Consider the following 20911-nt stretch of genomic DNA (forward strand, 5'->3'; position numbering starts at 1 on the left):
TTTTATTTGTTCAAAAGGCTAAAATGTTTTATGTTACCAAGAAATCAAATCAAATTCTTCAAAAAGTAAACTTTATTTTTTGGAGGTGCCATTAACTTTTGTTAGTGGGAATTATCTTAGAAGATACTAGTAGTAGTAATTATGGAGGCACTAGAGTGAATACTTTAGATATGTAGTTTGCTTAATAAGGATTATACTCAATTTTTAAGAACTTGGACTAATTTTTTTGTTTTTTTAAAAAAAGGCACAGTTGCTCATGCCTGTAATTTCAATACTTTGGAAGGCCAAGGTGGGAGGATTGCTTGAAGCAAGGAGTTCATGACCAGCCTGAGCAACATAGCAAGACCCTCTCTCTGAAAAAAATGTAAAATTACCAGGGCATGATGGCATGTGCCTGTAGTCCTAGCTATTTGGGAAGCTGAGGCAGAAGGACTGCTTGAGCCCAGGAATTTAAGGTTGCAGTGAGCTATGATTGTGCTACTGCATTTCGGTCTAGGTGACAAAACAAGATCCAGTCTCAGTCAATCAATCATCAGTCAATCAGTCAATACCACCAAAATTTTAAATTGAAGGACCACAGAAATACATTCTAAAATAAAAATGATGTATCCTTGTTCCAAATTTGACTAATTTTACTTACTTGGATAGAAATAGAAATCCCGTTTTTAGAATGTAACTGTACTCTGTAATTTCAAATTGACATCATATTTTATGATTAGTTTTACCATCTCATAATCACCTTATAACTAAAAAATGAGACTAATTCCTGAAGCAAGAAATTCAGTCTGAGTACTTAGAAAATAAATAGATCAAGTTAAATATATTTTATATTAAATACATTACTTTCTCAATGTATCATATAACATAATTAATATTTTTAATATTTCTTTTTATTATAGCATGTTGAGCCACAAAGAATTCAGGTTTATTTATCCAGTTTTACCATTCTGTATGGTGTTCTGTGGTAAGTGCTTTTGTTTGTTATAGAAAATAAATTATACAGAAATAGTCCAAAGACAACACATCCTCATTAAACTATTTTTATTTTCAACTAGGTTAATAAGGAATTACTTAATTACAGATTATCTTACTGCAATATTCCCTTTTTGTAGTCCGAATACCTTTTTTCCCATATCCTCTAAAGTGAGATAAAAACATAAAGATCCTAGCCCAGTGCAGTGGTGTGCACGTATAGTCCCAGCTACTCAGAAGCCTGAGGCAGGAGGTTCGCCTGAGTCCAGGAGTTTGAGACCAGCCTGGGTAGTATGGCAAGTCCGTCTCTCAAAAAACAAACAAACAAAAAACCCACATAAATATCCAATATCCAAAGCAGTTTTTGGTGGTGGTGTTTCTATTTGGTGGTATTGTTTCTCACTAAAACGTAAAGTTAATGTCTGTTTTAGATTAGCTATTTTAAGTTTATGGATAAACTGTAAGGGTCTTCATTTTCACAAAGGAAAAATGTATTTATTGCTGTTGAAACTAGTTTTTAATGCTTTTACACACAAAACATTTATACCTTTAAAACTCTAAGGCATATGCAATTATTATTATTATTATTTTAGACGGAGTCTCGCTCTGTCGCCCATGCTGGAGTGCAGTGGCACGATCTCAGCTGACTGCAGCCTCCACTTCCTCGGTTCAAGCAATTCTCCTGCCTCAGCATCCCTAGTAGCTGGGATTACAGGCATGCAACACCATGCCCAGCTAATTTTTGTATTTTAAGTAGAGACGGGGTTTCACCATGTTAGCCAGGCTGGTCTTGAACTCCTGACCTCAGGTGATCCACCCGCTTCAGCCTCCCAAAAGTGCTGGGATTATAGGCGTGAGTGGCTGCGCCCAGCCTGGCATATGCAATTTTTTAAGTAATTAACTCCTGATTTTATTTCAGGCCTTTTCTCCATTTTTCCATAGTCTTAACATGTATTTTTTTGGTCACTTACAAAAATTCTTACATGACTCAATTCAGGAAAATCTGGGTTTTTACATTGGTTGGTTTGGAAAAATTATGAATTGAAATTTTATTAACTTCAAGTTTAATTCGGAATAAATGACTGTTGGCTTCCTTCAAATATTAAGACCTTAAAAAAAAAAATCACTACGTTGGGAGAGAAGAAATGACTGGCCAATTGAACTGGAGGCTGGAAAAAACCTAGGGAGTTACAGTTTTCAAACTTTTTACTTAAAAAAAAAAAGAAAAACATTGAGTCAAGCAGTGTTTGACCAAGTATACATCAACTCCTACAGATCTGAGATGTATAATCTCTTCGATTTAATGAGATAAACATACAAATATAAAATCAAACATAAAAATCTGTATATTTGATACATCTGAAGTTCTGAAACCAAAGCCTCAGTCTGTCATTACTTTACACTCTAACCATATACAAATGCAGGCACATACAGAAATATAGACATCTAACAGCTATTTGGCAAGCCTTAAGAATAGCTGGCCCCATTTGCCAGAGGAAATCTGTTCATAAATCACTATTCAGATGTTAAAATGGTTTCTGTTTTGTTAGGTTTTTTTACAGCCACTTGAGTGTGTGTTATAATTAAGCATTGCCAGAGTACAGAGGCAAATGTTTTTGTGTGCCTGGAGGGGATGGGGAGGTTGGTTAGTAACTTGGTTTGATTTCTGTTTTCATAAACCAGATTTTTCCAGCATTCCTCCTCTGTGTCCTGTTTCTTTACCAAGTATTTACATGAAGATTGAGTTGTCTGAATCCTCATTCCCAGTCTAAATGATTGAATCTTTAAGTGGCAAGATCCCTGTAACCAGGGCCTATTCCCAGTTTATTGAGATAAAATGCTGATGAGGGGTAAAGAGATCCCCTTCTAATAGGTGAGAATCACCCCTTCTTCCATCCTCTGTCTACTTAGAGGGATTCCTAAAAGACAGCGACCTAGAAAACCCCTTGATCTCCTCACAGGATGCATTTTTTTTCCTCCACCCCCTACCTAAGGTTCTAGAGTGGGTCGAAAAACTGATTCCTAGGAGATTTGCACTTCCCCTAACAGTCAGAGCTCTTTAATGCCAAGAGGTTCCAACAGTAGGATCAATTCTGTCTAGTGATCTCACCTAGACAGAATCTTCGGACATTTAGAACAGTTCTCTTTGGAGCTCTTGATGTTTTAGAGACCTAGTTTGAATCTTTCCTAACTACTTGAAATCTTGAGTTATACCACAAATTTCAGCCATATGCTGCTTTTGTGTGACTTGTTTTAACCTATTTTTATATAAACATGACAACTGTATCAGCCATTGCTGTGTAAAAGGCCTCCTCAAAACTGTAGTGGCTTAAAACTCCATTTATTATTATTTGCAGGTCTACATTTCAACTGGGCAGTTCTCATCTCCACTGAGCTCACTTAAACAAACGTCATCAGCTGCAGTTTGGGTAGATACCTCTGTTGACCTAGGCTGGGCTCTCATGTCTGGGGTTCACCTAACTGTAGGCCAAGTCTTCTCAGCTCTTCTGAGTTTTCTCTTCCTCCAACAGGCTAGCTAGGGCTTGTTCACTTGGCGTAGGCCGGGTTCCGAGAGAGGGAGCAAATATGCAAGACCCTTTGAGACAAGCGCTTGGAATTTGCACACTGTCACTTCCACCACATTCTTTTCATCAAAGCAAGTCACTGGGCCAGGTCAGACTCAAGAGGTGGGGAAATAAATGCCAGCCTCTTAGTGGGATGGGACATAGGAAGAAAAATAATTACAGCTGTTTTTTTCAATCTACAGTAACCTCTCTTGCCTAATTTGAATTTCCCTTAGTCCTATAAAATAGGACTCAACTCTAGAAAATGTAGTTTGTGACTGGCTCTCATCTTTAGTGAATTGTTTAACAACGTGCCTCAGTTTCCTTATTTGTAAAAGAAAGGTGATATTTTAGCAACACTAATTAGGTTCTTAGATTGAATTTCTCACTTGTGCTGATAGAGTTCAGCACCCACTACTGATTCTGAGTTGAGTGTCTGCTTATCTGTTTTTACTACAGTGGTGGCTAATATAGACTTCTGTCTTATTGGGTCACTTTGTTTTTCCATATTCTTATCTTTTTTTTTATTGGTTGTTTTTTTTTTTTTTTTTTTTTGAGACAGAGTCTCGCTCTGTCGCCCATGCTGGAGTACAGTGGCACAATCTCGGCTCACTGCAACCTCTGCCTCCTGGGTTCAAGAGATTCTCCTGCCTCAGCCTCCAGAGTAGCTGGAATTACAGGCCCACGCCACCACAGCCAGCTAATTTTTGTATTTTTAGTAGAGATGGGGCTTGACCATGTTGACCAGGCTGGTGTCGAACTCCTGACCTCAGGTGATTCACCTGCCTTGGCCTCCCAAAGTGCTGGGATTACAGGCGTGAGCCACCACACCTGGCCCCATATTCCAATCTTTTTATCAAAATTGCATATGTACATTATTTCAGAAGACCTTCCACAAGAAATTAAAAAAAAAAAAAAAAGTGTTCCCCTGCTCTCCCTTCTATTTCCTCTCCCCAAAAACAATCACTTACACATTCTTTCAGCTGGTTATTTTGGTATCTACCTCAATATCTCTATAACACTTATAATGCCACTTAAAGGTCTTTGTTTTAGGCATTAACTATTGAATTCTATCGAAGATGAAAAGATGGCTTTACTTCCTTAACAAAGTAGCAACATAAAATTCTTCCTGGCCAGCTGCCAGTGGCTGACGCCTGTAATCCTAACACTTTGGGAGGCTGAGGTGGGTGGATCACCTGAGGTCAGGAGTTTGAGACCAGCCTGGCCAACAGGGTGAAACCCTGTCTCTACTAAAAATACAAAAATTAGGCGGGTGTAGTGGCACGCACCTGTAATCCCAGCTACTCGGGAGGCTGAGACAGGAGAATCACTTGAACCCTGGAGGTGAAGGTTGCATTGAGCCAAGATCAGCACCACTGCACTCCCGCCTGGGTGACAGAGCGAGACTGTCTGAAAAAAAAAAAAAAAAAATTCTTCTTGATACCTTCATCTGTGCCCAGTACCCTCATTATGGTTAATAGTTCAAAGTCTGTCTTTCCCAGCCTCATTCTACTGTATGTCCCACTCCAGAATTGAACCACCTTTTGTTGTTCTCATCTAAACACTGAAACTAAGCTTTCTCAAAGAGTATTTAAAAATAGAAACAATAACTCAGATCTCTCTCTAATTGGTAAAATGTGATAGGGATTTTTTTCTTAACATTAGGTTTCCTGATAATTCTTGTCAAAACCAGGATGGAAACAGTAATGTACAGTCTCAGATACTCCCATCCTCTCTATTACCATGAACCTTACCTTGGTAAGAAGGAACTTATTAGTCATTGCTGGAAATTACGGAGTGCCACGCTGGATATCCAAAATTTTAGAAAGTGTGTATATCAGGCTAAATAATATGTGATGATTAAGAGATATGGCTTTATAAAGGAACCATCTCATGAAGTATATTCTTATATGCTCAGGTTTTTAGATTTTATCCTGAAGAGTAGTCAACTGAGACGTAATGGATTGTAAACATTTCTGTAACAGTAATCTGATGAACATGATCTGATAGGAGCCCAGTGTTTTGTTTTGTTTTTTATGAAAATAAATGCTGATGGTACAAAAACAATTAGTGTGCCATCCTCAAGTCATCTAGCCCCATTCCCCAGAGGTAACTATTATCACTTTCTTAAGAAGTTCTTCCAGAAATGTTCTGTATACCCACTTTCGGTTATCTTTTTGTAGGCCCAGATAATAGGAGCAAATTAAGTATTTAGGGATGATGTTTAGCACCCAGTTAGCAATGGGTTGTTACTATGTGAAAGGAAGGGACCTGTACTTCAGTCACTGGGGTACATACGAAGTCTTAAATCTTCAGTGATTGGGATTCACATCATTTACCTGGTGGGGATGATCACTTTCTGAAGCTAGGTCATTTGAGGGTGGATTATTTCAGTGAGAACTGCATCTCCAAATTTGTGCGTGCCATTAATTAGACTTACTGGACGTCACCTACTGGAATCTTGTTCATTTATTTTAAATATTGATGAAACAGAAGTACTTGTCTATAAGAAAATGGTGGACCTTAGGCTTCTCTTGTGGTTCACTCAGTCTAGCATTGGAACTGGAAAATCTTTCCAACCCTTCCTTTAGCAACTCACTTCTGAAATCCCCTTTGGAAGCTTTCAGTGCCACAAGGTTTAAAAACCCCTGAGGCCTTAAATTCAGGACTCTTAATACTCTAAAGTTAGGTTCTTTTCTAACATGTGCACAAGTCATTTGATGAGAACTGAAATTATAAAGATATTTTCTTTATATGTCAAATGCTTAGTAATGCTTATAGGATGCTAAACATGTAAAAACAAAAGGCAGTTCTGGCTGGGTACTGTGGCTCACACCTGTAATCCCAGAACTTTGGGAGTCTGGGGCGGGCAAATCACCTGAATTTGAGACCAGCCTGGCCAACATGGTGAAACCCCATCTCTACTAAAAATACAGAAATTAGCCGGTCATGGCGGCAGACATCTGTAATCCCAGCTACCCGGGAGGCTAAGGCAGGATAATCACTTGAACCCAGGAGATGGAGGTTGCAATGAGCGAGTTTGGCACTACACTCCCGCCTGGGTGACAGAGCGAGACTCTGTCTCAAAAAATAATAATAATATAAAGATAGTTCTATTTTAAATAAGGCTTTATCCCCAAACCTCATTTTTAAGTTGGAACCCTGAAATATTTTTTTCTTAGAAATAATACTGTGACATGTAGTAAGGCTCCCAGAATATTCCACAAAAGCTCCTCTGATCCATAATACTGTTGAAGACAATTTTGAATGGCAACTGTTTCAGTATCCACTGTCCCCAAGAAAACTAAGCTATCAGCTGACTCTCCCTGGCAGTGTTCAGCTGCTCCTTCTCCTCCCAGCATTTTCTTTATATTACTTCTCTAAGTAATACGGAGATTCAGTTCTCACTAAAATGATCTATCCTAAAATGAGCTAAGCTCAGAGAGTTAAAGCCACCATCATGTAAGGCAAGCATTACCTAACTTAAGAGACGCCCTGTCTCACCAGTACTGAAGATGCTAGAAACACAAGCATGTTATCTTCCAGCATTCTACCCAGAGTGTTATTTTCATAGTCTTGATCACCAAGTATTCTCATTTTGTATCACCCACCTGTATTATTGTATTCCTAGTGCCATAGTTTCTTTTTTTTCTTTTCTTTTTTTTTTGAGACGGCGTCTTGCTCTGTCACCAGGCTGGAGTGCAGTGGCGTGATCTCAGCTCACTGCAACGTACGCCTCCCGGGTTCAAGTGATTCTCCTGCTTCAGCCTGCCTCAGCTGGGACGACAAGCATGCGCCTCCACACCCAGCTAAATTTTGTATTTTTAGTAGAGATGGGGTTTTACCATGTTGGCCAGAATGGTCTCGATCTCTTCACTCGTGATCTGCTGCCTTGGCCTCCCAAAGTGCTGGGATTACAGGCATGAGCCACTGCGCCTGACCCAGTGCCACAGTTTCTAATAAAAATTTCCAACATTTAATGAATGAACAAATTATTATTTTTGAGACAGAGTCTCGCTCTGTCGCCCAGGCTGGAGTGCAGTGGCGCGATATCAGCTCATTGCAAGCTCCGCCTCTCCTGCCCAGCCTCTCGAGTAGCTAGGACTACAGGCGCCCACCACCACGCCCAGCTAACTTTTTTCTGTATTTTTAGCAAAAAGAGACAAGAGTTTTACCCAAAGTGCCGGGATTATAGGCGTGAGCCACCGCGCCCGGCCTTGAATGAACAAATTATTAAGTGAATCACTTTACACATGCTCACCTTATAAGTATCTTCAAATAATTGAGAACAAACCGTATCTTCTAGGGCCTTGCTGTAGGATGGGCTTGCTGTAGTTTGGATGTTTGTCTCCTAAACCTTGTGTTGAAATTTGATCCCCATTGTTGGAGGTGGGGCTCACGGGAGGTGCTTCGATCATGGGGTTGGAGCCTTCGCGAATGGCTTGGCACCATCCTGGGGTAATACGTAGAGTTCTCCTTATGTTAGGTTTCCTGAGAATTCCCCTGAGTGCTGGCTGTTAGAAAAGAGCCTGGCACCTTCCACTTTCTTGCTTCTGCTCTCTCACCATGTGATCTCTGCACACACGGACTCCCCTGCACCTTCTGCCATGAGTGGAAGCAGCCTGAAGCCCTCACCAGTAGATGCTGGTGCCATGCTTGTACAACCTGCAGGACCATGAGCCAAGTAAACATCTTTTCTTTATAAACTGGCCAGCCTCAGGTATTCCATTATAGCAGTACAGACAGACAAAGACAAGGCTTTAATGTAGCTTTTTGTATTTGAGCCTACTAAAGCAGGTGGTGTTTTAGCCTACCACCCAAGTCAAGTGCTTCAGCTTATATTTGGGGATCTGCTGGATCTGACTGGGATTATTACAGATGGTTGAACTTTTAGAATCCTATTTTATTTATTTATTTTGAGACAGAGTTTCGCTCTGCTGCCTAGGCTGGAGTGCAGTGGCACGATCTCAGCTCACTGCAATCTCTGACACCATGCCCGGCTAATTTTTATATGAGATGGGGTTTCACCATATTGGCCAGGTTGGTCTTGAACTCCTGACCTCAAGTGATCCGCCTGCCTTGGCCTCCCAAAGTACTGGGATTACAGGTGTGAGCTACTGCACCTGGCCCTATTTTATTCATTTTTATTTTCATAGTCAGGGTGTCACCCAAGCTGGAGTGCAGTGGCGTGGTCATAGCTCACTGTCCCCTCAAACTGATAAGCACAGATGAACCTCCTGCCTCAGCCTTCCCAGTAGCTGGAACTACAGGTGCGCACTATCACGCCTGGCTAATTTTTTTTTTATTTTTGTAGAGATGGAGTCTCACTATGTTGCCTAGGCTGGTCTTGAACTCCTGGCCTCAAGCAATCCTCTCATCTCAGCTATTTTATTTCAAATAAAGCTAATTCCAATTATCATTCCTTTTAGTAGGTTCCTCATTTTACCATTTCAAACATCTTATAAATGTAGATTTAAGTGATAGGCTTAGTTTTCTTACTCTTGCTACATTTTTCACCACACAACTTTTCAGATTATTACTTAATCAGAACTATTTCAAGTAGATTAAAAAGTACTAGGTGACATGGATATGTGATATTCCAACTCATGAGTTATGAACCGTGTATGTCATTAACATATTTATAGGAGGAACAAAATAAAATACACTGCCTTGGCCCCACTGAGTATTGTACTAACATTTTGGGCAAACCAAGGTTTGGATGAAGAATACCCAAGTTCAAAAAGAACTATTATCTAGTTCTATAAAAAGAATATATGTAAATTATGAACAAAATGTCATGCTTACTAATAAGCTTAATCTTTTCCAGTGGAAAGGCTTGTTCTTGGTATTCTCAGTAGATCCTAATATGTCCATTAACAGTGGCTGTTGCTGAAGAAAAGGACTATCAGAGGGGAGAGAGACTTTTACTTACCCTTTTATACCCTTCTATTCATTCAACTTGGTTTTTGCTTTGGTTTTTTGTTGTTTTGCCCCACAGAATAATCACTTTCATAAATCAAAAAAGAAAAATTGTTCAGCATCTCCAAGTTGCCTGACTGTAGTGGGAAAAAAAAGTTTCCCACTACAGTGGGAAAAAAAAGTAAGACATAGCACTCAGATACTTATGGAAAATCTCCCAGGTGCCCAATGACTTATTTTCCTAAGAGGACACATTATTGAAACTCATATTACACACTAAAATACCAATTATTAGTGCTTGGGAGATTAAAGAGGTAGGTAAATGGAATAATTAAAAGTCCTATTTATTTAGCAACTACTATGTACCAGGGCAGGCACTGGACATTTTTTTCTAACACTTGAAAAAGGTACTATTATCCAAATGATCAGCAAAGTAAAACAACTTGTGCCAGAACTGGAATTCAAATCTGGACCTGCTAGACTCCATGACCATAATCCTCCTACTATACCTCAATACCTTTTACTAGAAAAAGTCAAGACCTAGATGACAATAGTAGTGAATGGTCAGAGATGTGACTTACTGCTTATGTCTTATTTGTCGTAACAGTATTAGTTTGTTATTTCCATTAAAAATTACAGATGTATTTGCAGTTAACATAACAAAAGATTGTCAGTGTTAAGGTTCAATGTGTCTATCTTCATATAGGATATTCACTAACCCACCTGAAAACATGGAAGAAACCAGCTCTGAGTTTCCTGTTTTTATCAAATTTGTTCCTCGCCCTTTATACTGGTTTAGTTCATCAACGAGGTACTCTTGATGTCATGAGTCATATTCAAAAAGTTTGTTACAACAATCCTAATAAATCTTCAGCTTCAATATTTATAATGATGCCTTGCCACTCTACTCCTTATTACAGGTAATAATAGATGTTCCACTATATGCTGTTAAGAAACTGAAACTGACTACTTTAAAATTCCCTTTCAGATTCCTGGATTTGAATTAATTGGTCATTGATCAAATGATAAATTTTAAACTCCCACTCATATTTATTCACTGATGGATTTTAAAAACCACTTGAACTGTGTCAAAGAAAACCTTTTAAATAAACTTTATTATTCTTTAAAAACAATTTACTTACACTTAATTCTGATTTAAATCAGTATAAAACAATTTGTAGGTATCTGATAAGTCTTCTTAGTAAAGAAACTTATGTATTACTTACCTTACTACAGATCTCTGTGATACATCTTTACACAATCTGAATTAAACTTAAAACATAGATTTTAGTCCAGATCTACTACTGGACTATTGCCCTCATCTTAAACTAGAATTTTTTTTTTTTAGACAGAGTTTCACTCTTGTTGCCGAGGCTGGAGTGCAATGGCACAATCTTGGCTCACTGCAACCTCTGCCTCCTGGGTTCAAGTGATTCTCCTGCCTCAGCCTCCAGAGTAGCTGGGATTACAGGCATGCGCCACCATGCCCGGCTAATTTTGTATTTTTACTAGAGACAGGGTTTCTCCATGTTGGTCAGGCTGATCTCGAACTCCTGACCTTGGGTGATCCGCCCACCTCAGCCTCCCAAAAGTGCTGGGATTACAGGCATGAGCCACCACGCCCAGCTTTAAACTAGATTTTTAATCTCTTTGGACATCAGTTGTCTCACCTATAAAAATTAGAGAATGCAACTAGATGATATTCTAATGGTTGAATTAAGTGTTTCTGGGAAATAAACTAAAATTGCCTCAACTATATATGGCCTTTAGAAAGACATCCATTTGGTCCTGTGCTTGTATTTCAGGAAGCTGTATTAGTTACCAATTACCCAATAATGGCACAGGGGTAAAGGAGCCAGATTTCCTATGGAAAATTATATACCAGGCTGGGCGTGGTGGCTCATGCCTGTAATCCTAGCACTTTGTGAGGCTGAGGCGGGCAGATTGCCTGAGTTCAGGAGTTTGAGACTAGCCTGGGTTACATGGTGAACCCCTGACTCTAGTAAAATACAAAAGAAATTTGCCAGGTGTTGTCGTGCATGCCTGTAGTCCTAGCTACTCGGGAGACTGAGGCAGGAGAATCGCTTGAATCCGGGAGGCAGAGGTTGCAGTGAGCTGAGGTTGTACACTGCACTCCAGCCTGGGCGACAAAGCGAGACTATGCCTAAAAAATAAATAAATAAATCTGTAACTATTTAACTCGGTCTGGCTTTAAACAATCTGGAGTTAATGTCTGATATGCACATTCAATTAATTTAATCACTGTGGTTATCATTTTAGGAGAATTTATCACTTGGAATACTCCTACTTATCATTAATGCCAGTCATTAATATACAGTTTAGAAAAATTGAGATCCTAGCAAAAACCACAGGCTAAATGGAAGACATCAAGTATCCTTTCAACGTGAGGATCCCCTACTATATGTGTATGTGGCTAAAACAGGGACATTCATTCTCCGTGCTCACATTAGGGGTAATACTGCGAGAACAGGAATCCTAGAGGTACCAAGATGTTCTTTATACATACTTGTAGTCAGCTGATGTCTTAGGCTTTGTACAGTTCACCAGGTTCTCCACACCTTTTCAAAGCACACAACAGAGGAAAAAGTCTGATGCCTACTTTGCATCAGACTTAGAAGTAGAGAGCAACGTATGTCCATTGATTAACATCCAAACAAGTAATGGTTTTATTGTGGCAAAGAAAGACTACAGTAGGCCAGCAGCTTTTATGTAAGGCAGGCAGCTTTTTCTGAGGAATTTCTGCTTCCCTTCAAAACAAGACCTTCATTTCCAATAAATAAATCACTATTAGGTCTTGTGTACATTTAATTTGTATGCATTTCGTAAATAAAATAAACCTCCTGCATAATTATTAACTTCATTTCTAACTGGAAATTTTAAATGTTTGTTATCAGTGAGGTTTAATTTTTCCCAAGGCAGTTACAAACATGGCTTTTTTCATGACCTAAGTAACTAACTGGCTTAAATTGTCCTAACTGGTATTAGAAATGAATCCATCTTTTTTATACTCTAATCTTTTTTTTTTTTTTTTTTTTTTTTTTGAGATAGAGTCTTGCTCTATCACCCACTGGAGTGCAGTGACGTGTGATCTCAGCTCACTGCAACCTCCGTCTTCTGGGTTCAAGTATTGTCGTGCCTCAGCCTCCTGAGTAGCTGGAACTACAGGCACATGCCACTATGCCCAGCTAATTTTTGTACTTTGAGTAGACACAGGGTTTCACCATATTGGCCAGGCTGGTCTTGAACTCCTGACCTCCAGTGATCCACCTGCCTCGGCCTCCAAAAGTTCTGGGGTTACAGGCATGAGCCACTGAGCCCGACCTACTCTAGTCTTTCTATGCCACAATAAAACCATTACTTATTTGGATGTTAATCAATGGATATATGTTGCTCTCTACTTCTAAATCTTATATAAATATATAAGAAAAAAGAACACACACACTTCAAACTTGCCATGTGGCTGGGTGCGGTGGCTCACACCTGTAATCCCAGCACTTTGGGAGGCCGAGATGGTGGATAACCTGAGGTCAGGAGTTCAGGACCAGCCTGGCCAACATGGTAAAACCCCATCTCTCCTAAAAAATACAAAAGATCAGCCAGGCGTGGTGGCAGGCACCTGTAATCCCAGCTACTCAGGAGGCTGAGACAGGAGAATTGCTTGAACCTGGGAGGTAGAGGTTGCAGTGAGCCGAGATTGCGCCATTGCACTCCAGCCTGGGTGACGAGAGTGAAACTCTGTCTCCAAAATAAACAAAACTTGCCATGTAAGCATGTGATCCATCCCCTATCAAACCAGAAAGGGAAGAGAGAAAGAATCCAGTTTCCTACTTTATCAAATACGCCTATGGAGAATTACTTTACTATTAACAAGTAAACTTACCTGGTCCTGAAGGCCATTTACGCTTCTGGAACAGAATACCAATGCTACAGAATGTTGAGTCCCCCTGCTGACCTACTTCTCTCCTTGAAGTGGAGTTCTATGAGCTAGTTTGGGCTCATAGATTATACTGCTGCTGATGCATAGGTACGTGGTATGAGAATCATGTTTTTTTATTTTTGAGAAAATGAGTTAAAGGCTTGCTTCTTCACTTAACTGCAACAGTTTACGGATTCAGATTTCACATTTTGCTAAGTATAAATGACTTATCTTAAGATTAATGAAAACTTTCATGTTTTACTTGCATTTATTTATGGTAACTTTTCTTTTCATAGCCATGTTCACTGCCCACTTCCCATGAGATTTCTCCAGTGCCCCCCAGACCTGACTGGAAAAAGTCAGTATCTTGATGAAGCAGATGTATTTTACCTAAATCCCTTAAACTGGTTACACAGAGAGTTTCATGACGATGCATCATTGCCTACTCACTTGATCACCTTCAGCATTTTGGAAGAGGTAAGTAAACATGAAAAAGAGGAAATCTCAGTATTTTAATTGTATCCCAGGTTTAGGAAACCCTCAAGTAAATAGATAATATAACCTTTTTTTATGGTCTGTTGCAACCCGCATTTCATAATTAGTCTTTTATCTAGTCAAAATAAGCCCCAGTTCTGTAACTATCAAGGTATTTTACTTCCTATAAGTTAATTCTGTTATTAAGCAAAAAGTTGTAGAGAGCAATTAGGTAATTCTAAAATTGACTGAAACAGTACTCAGCAAAATGTACTTTATTTACTTAAACATTTATTTGCTTCTAGGAAATAAGTGCTTTCCTAATTTCAAGCAATTATAACAGAACTGCTGTTTTCTTCCACACTCACTTGCCGGAGGGTCGAATTGGAAGTCACGTATATGTCTATGAACGGAAGTTAAAAGGGAAATTCAACACGAAGACGAATTCTGAACTTTCTGAGATAAACTAACATTGCTGGGTGGAAATATTCAGATGCTGCTTAAATACTTCAGTAAACACTGGGTAAGATTCATGGAACTTGGAAAAAAACTATATGAACTGCTTTACCAAATATCACTACTGAGGAAATGTATAAAATACCACATAGTATAAAATCACATGTTAATACAATGCCAGATTTTAAATAAAGACCTTTAGTTTTCCTCATGGTGTAGTTTTATTGTTTCTTCGACAATATTCTGATGTACAAAAAATTTCACAAGAAAACAAGTCAGCAAGCTCTTAAGAGGGCAGCAAATTCTTCACAAGTCAGCAGGCTCTTGAACCCACAAAAAGACAAGAAGTGAGTGTAAGATTGTAAAATGTTAATGATGAAATTCCAGCACAATGTACTTTTCTCAAGCTCTGCTGCAAATTTAACACAAACATCAGTGTTAATTACACTTTGTCATGTATGATTGAGCTTGCTTTAAGCTCTTACACTGAAAGGAAGTCTCATTTCATGCACAAAATCTGTTGCATGCCTGGCTTCCTTAATAAAACTACGGTTGAACATTTCCAGTGTCAAAAAAAATTCAGCGAAGCTAAACTACAGGAAAATGCAGGTTAGTAGGCTTTTAACTAATGCTTCTGAGTAATAATATAAAGTTATCAAACTTATACTTAGAAACAAAAAAAGACATTGTCATCTTGATAATTTCATTAGTTTCAATACCAAACATTGTACAAAGCATGTTTCTCTTACAGTTGTCTAATTTAACTCAATTGTGAATCAGTATTTAGGATCAAAAGGTAATTGCCCCAACTCTATTTCAAGATTTGCCATTTGTCTTCCATTAGTGCGACCATATTTATGCCATTTACCTTCCCTTTTATAAGGCTGTGGCTGAAGGTGCTTCTGTTCTTGTTTTCGATGCCTGGAGTTTTCAATATTTACCATACGTTGCTTTTTATCAGGTCGACTGAAAGCAGTAAACACATTTTTCATCTATGTTAGAGTTCAATGTATTTAAATTTTAAACAATTTTAAATGTTTTCTCCATTAATCTATTATCTGAACACTGAAAAAAGATATTAAATATCTGAATTATAATCCTAGTATATCCATATAAAAATAAAGGAGTCTGTATTAGTTTTTTTGTCCTCTAGAAAGAAAAAATAGACAATAACTCTACTGGCAAAAAGGGGAAACACTCAAAAGATAACAAAGAAAAGAAATGTGACAATAAAATAATGAGATGTGTTTCCATTATTTTTCCTCCTTTCCTATAAAAATCAATCCCTCCCCGTTGGCTTTATCACTCAGCAGAAATACATACACATCTCTCACAAACCAAGCAAAACAAAAGTCTCAACTTTTTCTCTTACAGCAAAAGCTCACAACACCTACACCGCTTTCCTCAATGTCTATGATCAGGCTTCCGTCACTACTTCACTGGAAGTCCATATTGCCATCCCCTGGCCGCCCAGTTTCCAAGCCAGGAAAACATTTTCCACACACATCAACTTTTTAAAAAGCATGACACATTTATTCCTTTTACTTGAGATGGCCTTTGGATTTTCATGATACCACTCCCCACTCTTGTCCTTAGCCTTCCCTACAACCCCATAGATGTTGGTCTTCTCCCAGGAGTCTGATAAATATACAGTGTCGGCAAGAGATGACCATAGAACTGCCAACTAACCCTCTCCACTTGAATGTTAGTAGTTACCTCCAAACACAATTCTCATCTCCAATTATCCTTGCCCCAAACCTTGAATTCCCTATCTCAGTGGTACTACTATCCAACAGATGACCCAACCCAGAAATCTAATAGTCACTGTTACTTTCTCCTTCTCCTTCACAAGAAATATCAATGTTACTATTTTACAAATGTTTTCTCCTTTCCTCTCCTACTACTGCTGTCCCAGTTTAGATGCTCATCAGCTCATGTCTGTATTGTGCTGACCACCTTCTAGCATCACACCTTTCCCATCAATCTTTTAGGCTGCTGCCTATACACTAGTCCCACCTTATCCATGGCTTACTTTCTGTGATTGAGGTTTTGGTTACCTGTGGTCAACTGTGGTCTGAAAATGTTAAATAGAAAATTTCAGAAATAATTCATAAGTTTTAGGCAGGGCGCGGTTGCTCACGACTGTAATCCCAGCACTTTGGGAGGTGGAGATGTGCAGATCACTTGAGGTCAGGAGTTCAAGAACAGCCTGGCCAACATGGTGAAACCCCGTCTCTAGTAAAAATATGAAAATGAGCCAGGTGTGGTGGCACACGCCTGTAGTCCCAGCTACTCGGGAGGCTAAGGCAGGAGAATCACTTGAACCCAGGAAACAGAGGTTGCAGTGAGCTGAGATCGTGTCACTGCACTCCAGCCTGGCTGACAAAGCGAGACTCCATCTCAAATAATTAAAAAAAGAAATGATTCGTAAGTTTTCAATTATATGCCTGTTCTGAGTAATGTGATGAAATAATGCAGTTCTGCTCCATCCCACATGGGATGCGAATCATCCTTTTGTCATGTATCTACGCGACCCACCCATTAATCACCTGGTAGCAGTCTGTTAATCAGACACACTGTTATCGCACCACAGTGCTTGTGTTCAAGTATCCCTAAGATAAGGATTATTAAGGATGATTAAGTAACTTAATAATGACCCCAAAATACAACAGTGATGCTTGCATTTGGATATGCCAAAGAGAAGCTATAAAGCACTTCCTTTAAGTGAAAGGGTGAAGGTTCTCAATAAGAGAAACAAAAGTATGCTGAGATTGGTAAGATCTATGGTAAGAAGAAACCTATGTGTGAGACTGTAAAGGAGGAAAAAGAAATTCATGCATATTATATACAGAATTATGTTCTATCCCTGGTTTCAAGCATCCAGTGGGGGTCTTGGAACATATATCCTGAAGATAAAGGGGGACTACTGTAATCTAAAATACAATATAATCTTATCCCACCGCCTTGAAAATTCTTCAGAGGTTCTCCATGTCCTACAGGACAAAACCTTTAGCATAAAATAAGTCCCTTCGTGGTCTGCATCTCTTATCCTCCAGCACTACCTTGCTTCCTTAAAGTAGTGTATCTTCACATCCAAAGAACCTTCCTTTTAAGTGAAATTCCCTTCCCTGTCTGCATCGCAAATCCTCATATCTCCTCCAAAAGCTACTTTAAAAACTAAGTTCAGTTAAAAGGCCACCTCACTCAAGAAGCCTTTCCAAACATCTCCAGACAGCCTGAGGCCACCATGCCCCCATACCTTAATTTCATTTATTTACTTAGCTTGTGAGCTCCTTTGAAGCAAAAATTTTTCACTTGTCTCCTCAAGGAAGCCTCACCTTTATTCATTATAGGACTAGATACCTGCTTAATGACTAAAGACACCAGAATCAGTCTCATTATTTTATAGACACATTATATTTATTCAGAAAGATAAGTATTTCATAGGTAAAAAGTGAAGCTAACATTTTAAGATTAGGTAAGTTTCATGTTACAGAATATAAAGATGAAAATGGATAAAAAATTATTATGAGGTACACACATTAGAATTTGACTTGCTCAGTTGCCTCTTTGATTGTGCCTCTACCTTTATCAAAGATAATTATGTGATTAAGTATCAAGTATCATAACTAAGCTGATATGTGGAATGGACAAGTGAAAATAGGTGGGGCGTTCGAATTATCATATATGAGCTCTTCTGACTTCAGAGTAAAATTTGTGTTGCTCACTCCTAGCTCCCGAAAGTGAATAAATACATAAAAGATTAAAGAAAAATAATTTCACTTAAGGTGATCTTTTCATTATAAACTATACTGAAAAGAAACAAACTTGGCCAAAATAGGATTTTATATATTCTTAACTGATTTTTAGGATAAAAATTAAACCATTTGCTCAAATCAAAGTGATTACATTATAATGAAATGTTCCATTTGTAACAGCTAATAATTTTTAGACTCCACCTTTCAATTTATTCTGAATTCTCTCAGTGGCAATAAAGCACAACTCTTAGAAACAGTAACCTTCCAAGAAACTCATCAAATCATAAAAATGCTATCCAATCTACAAATGTTACAAACTACTGTAATGACATGGTTTTATGTAAACCGACCTGGGTCCATATGGAGGGGAAAAAGTGTGACCAAAGAAGTGTCTATATATATATTCATCCAACTTCTCAAATACTCCATCATTATCTACTTGATATTCCTTCATGTTTCTAAGATAATCTTTAACATCATTAACAAAGTCAGTGAAGAGCTTCTGATCATGTATAAAGACACCATTTAGGAAAAACTTATTGATGAACTGATCAAGTTCGTTCCAGTGACAAAAAGTATCCAGTTCTTTTAACATGTACCTTTGAATTATCTGTCTAAATTCGTCCATCCTTATAGGATTCACCACTGTGTTAAAAAGGCTCATGGACTCTTGTTGAGCACAGTCAAATACACCAGAACAAGCCTTTCTGAAAGAATGAGAATTGTCTCTACAATCATGCCCAGGACTGCATTTCTTTGAATTTGTATTTTTTCTGAATTCTTTAAAGTGAACTGGCTTTTCTTTCCTTCCATCATTTTGCATAGTAGGGCCTCTATTATGATGGTGTTCTGTAGGTGCCTTATACTGTGGATGTAAATAGTCACTAAAAACTGTTCTTGCTTTTTCAGCTGTTTCTTTTGTAGCACCACATCTTTTATTACCCTTTTCATCAAAGATATTCTTGGTGGTATCTTTAAAATGTCTGAAAGTGGATTTAACTGAGTCTGAGAATTTTTTCAGATTTTCCTTCACAGCTTCTTTAGCCTGCTTAATTTTCTCTTTGTGATGCCTCACAAACTCCTTGGTAGAATTCTTCATGGCATCAAATGTTTCCTTAACTGAACCCAAAAATGTTTCCTTTGACTTATTTTTAGCCCTGTGGTTTCCTCTGCCCCCTTTCTTTTTTCCATCCATTTCTTGTTTTCCACTTTGATCTTTTGCCTCAACATACAATCTTTCCCACAAATCAGAACGCTGCTGTTCGAAGGTTAGCTTCCGTTCCAGCTCAGTGAGTCTTTCCCGTAAGATTGCTATTTCCTTTTTTTCAGTGTATACATTGGGAGAATCTGACTTGCCATGTAACTGACTACCACTTAACTGCTGGAGTTCCCCCCTTAAAGCCGTAGTTACTAGTCGTTCTCTCTCCAGTTCCCTCTTTAGCATCTTTGCTTCTGCCAACAGAGTCTCTCTTTGACTAAGAAAGCTGTGTTTTTTCTGCTTTTCCTCTTCCAAATGCTGCTTAAGTTTCTGATTTTCTTTAACCAATTCAGTACTTGTCCCTTTATCTTCCAATATTCTAATCTGTTCTCTTAGTTTGTTTAACTCTTCCTGTAATGAGGATAAGGCCTTTTCTTCCTTCTCCAGAGATACTCTTAAATACTGATTTTCTGTAGCAAGGTTCGTTTTCTGAGTTTCAAAGGACATCTTCTCTGCTTCAGTAAGTGTCCAACACCTTGCAAGATTTTCTTTCAATGACTACGTTTTTTTTGAAAGAGAAGAAATAAAATGTCAAGAGCTTTAAAAGCTGAATTTAAATCTTTTAAGATATAATAACACATAAGCTTTTGTGTCTTTACTTCTACAGAGACCACCCCGCCCCGGGTAGTATTTTCAGTAGTATAAACACTGGGAAATACAACGTTCATATGCAAGAAAGCACAGAGCAGAGAGCTACATCAAATTGAGAACTACAGCATGGTGGAAGAATTTTCTTTTTTTTGAGATGGAGTCTCGCTCTGTCGCCCAGGCTAGCGTGCAGTGGTGCAATCTCGGCTCACTGCAACCTCTGCCTCTTGAGTTCAAGCACTGACTCTCCGGCCTCCCAAAGTGCTGGCATTACAGGCATGAGCCACCGCGCATGTCTGGAAGAACTTAAAAGACAGAAAGTTAGCTACAGCTTGCAGAACTAAAGGTTTTTCTGAATTGGGAAGAGAGATTACCTTTTACAAAAGGTAAAATTATTGGCCGGGCGCAGTGGCTCACACCTGTAATCCCAGCACTTTGGGAGGCTGAGGTGGGCAGATCACTAGATCAAGAGATCGAGACCATCCTGGCCAACAAGGTGAAACCCCATCTCTACTAAAAACACAAAAATTAGCTGGGCATGGTGGCATGCGCCTGTAGTCCCAGACACTCGGGAGGCTGAGGCAGGGGAATCGCCTGAACCTGGGAGGCAAATGTTGCCAGTGAGCGAAGATCGCACCACTGCACCCCAGCCTGGTGACAAAGCGAGACTCCATCTCAAAAAAATAATAAAATAAAATAAAAAATAAAAGTAAAATTACATCGAGAGCTGACTTATGGCTTCAAAAATTGTTTGTACGCAGTGTACCCTTAAAAGAATGAAATTCTAATAATCTTAGTCCTATTTGAAACATTTTAGTCCTATGCAATTAACATTTCTAAGTAAGTACAGATAAGCCATAAATTCTATAAGCATGTTAGAGGACAGACTGAATCTTGAACATTTATAACTAACTTATCCAATTTTATGTAAACTTTTGAAGTGACTGTCACCCAGATTACAGCAGTTCTGTAATCTGTAAAATTA

At 38.7% G+C, this 20911-nt stretch overlaps 2 protein-coding genes across 7 annotated transcripts in view; one reads left to right on the forward strand and one right to left on the reverse strand.

Annotated features, from left to right (window-relative positions):
* Positions 1 to 14529, forward strand: part of PIGB (phosphatidylinositol glycan anchor biosynthesis class B) — a 37226-nt gene extending 22697 nt beyond the window's left edge. For both annotated transcript variants that reach the window (XM_073012183.1, XM_073012184.1), the window contains 4 exons: positions 900 to 964; positions 10162 to 10375; positions 13689 to 13869; positions 14172 to 14529. In XM_073012183.1, coding sequence (XP_072868284.1) covers positions 900 to 964; positions 10162 to 10375; positions 13689 to 13869; positions 14172 to 14336 — 625 coding nt within the window. In that variant the 3' untranslated portion in view covers positions 14337 to 14529. The remainder of the gene's footprint in view (positions 1 to 899; positions 965 to 10161; positions 10376 to 13688; positions 13870 to 14171) is intronic.
* CCPG1 (cell cycle progression 1) overlaps positions 14127 to 20911 on the reverse strand; it is a 48582-nt gene continuing 41797 nt past the window's right edge. For 4 of the 5 annotated variants that reach the window (XM_038009998.2, XM_038009999.2, XM_073012182.1 and 1 more), the window contains 2 exons: positions 18431 to 19836; positions 14127 to 15288 (listed from right to left, as the gene is read on the reverse strand). In XM_038009998.2, the coding sequence (XP_037865926.1) occupies positions 15099 to 15288; positions 18431 to 19836 (1596 nt within the window). In that variant the 3' untranslated portion in view covers positions 14127 to 15098. The remainder of the gene's footprint in view (positions 15289 to 18430; positions 19837 to 20911) is intronic. The other variant, XM_038010002.2, reaches the window with a different exon arrangement.

The sequence above is a fragment of the Chlorocebus sabaeus genome, chromosome 26, assembly GCF_047675955.1.
Source record: "Chlorocebus sabaeus isolate Y175 chromosome 26, mChlSab1.0.hap1, whole genome shotgun sequence".
NCBI lineage: Eukaryota > Metazoa > Chordata > Mammalia > Primates > Cercopithecidae > Chlorocebus > Chlorocebus sabaeus.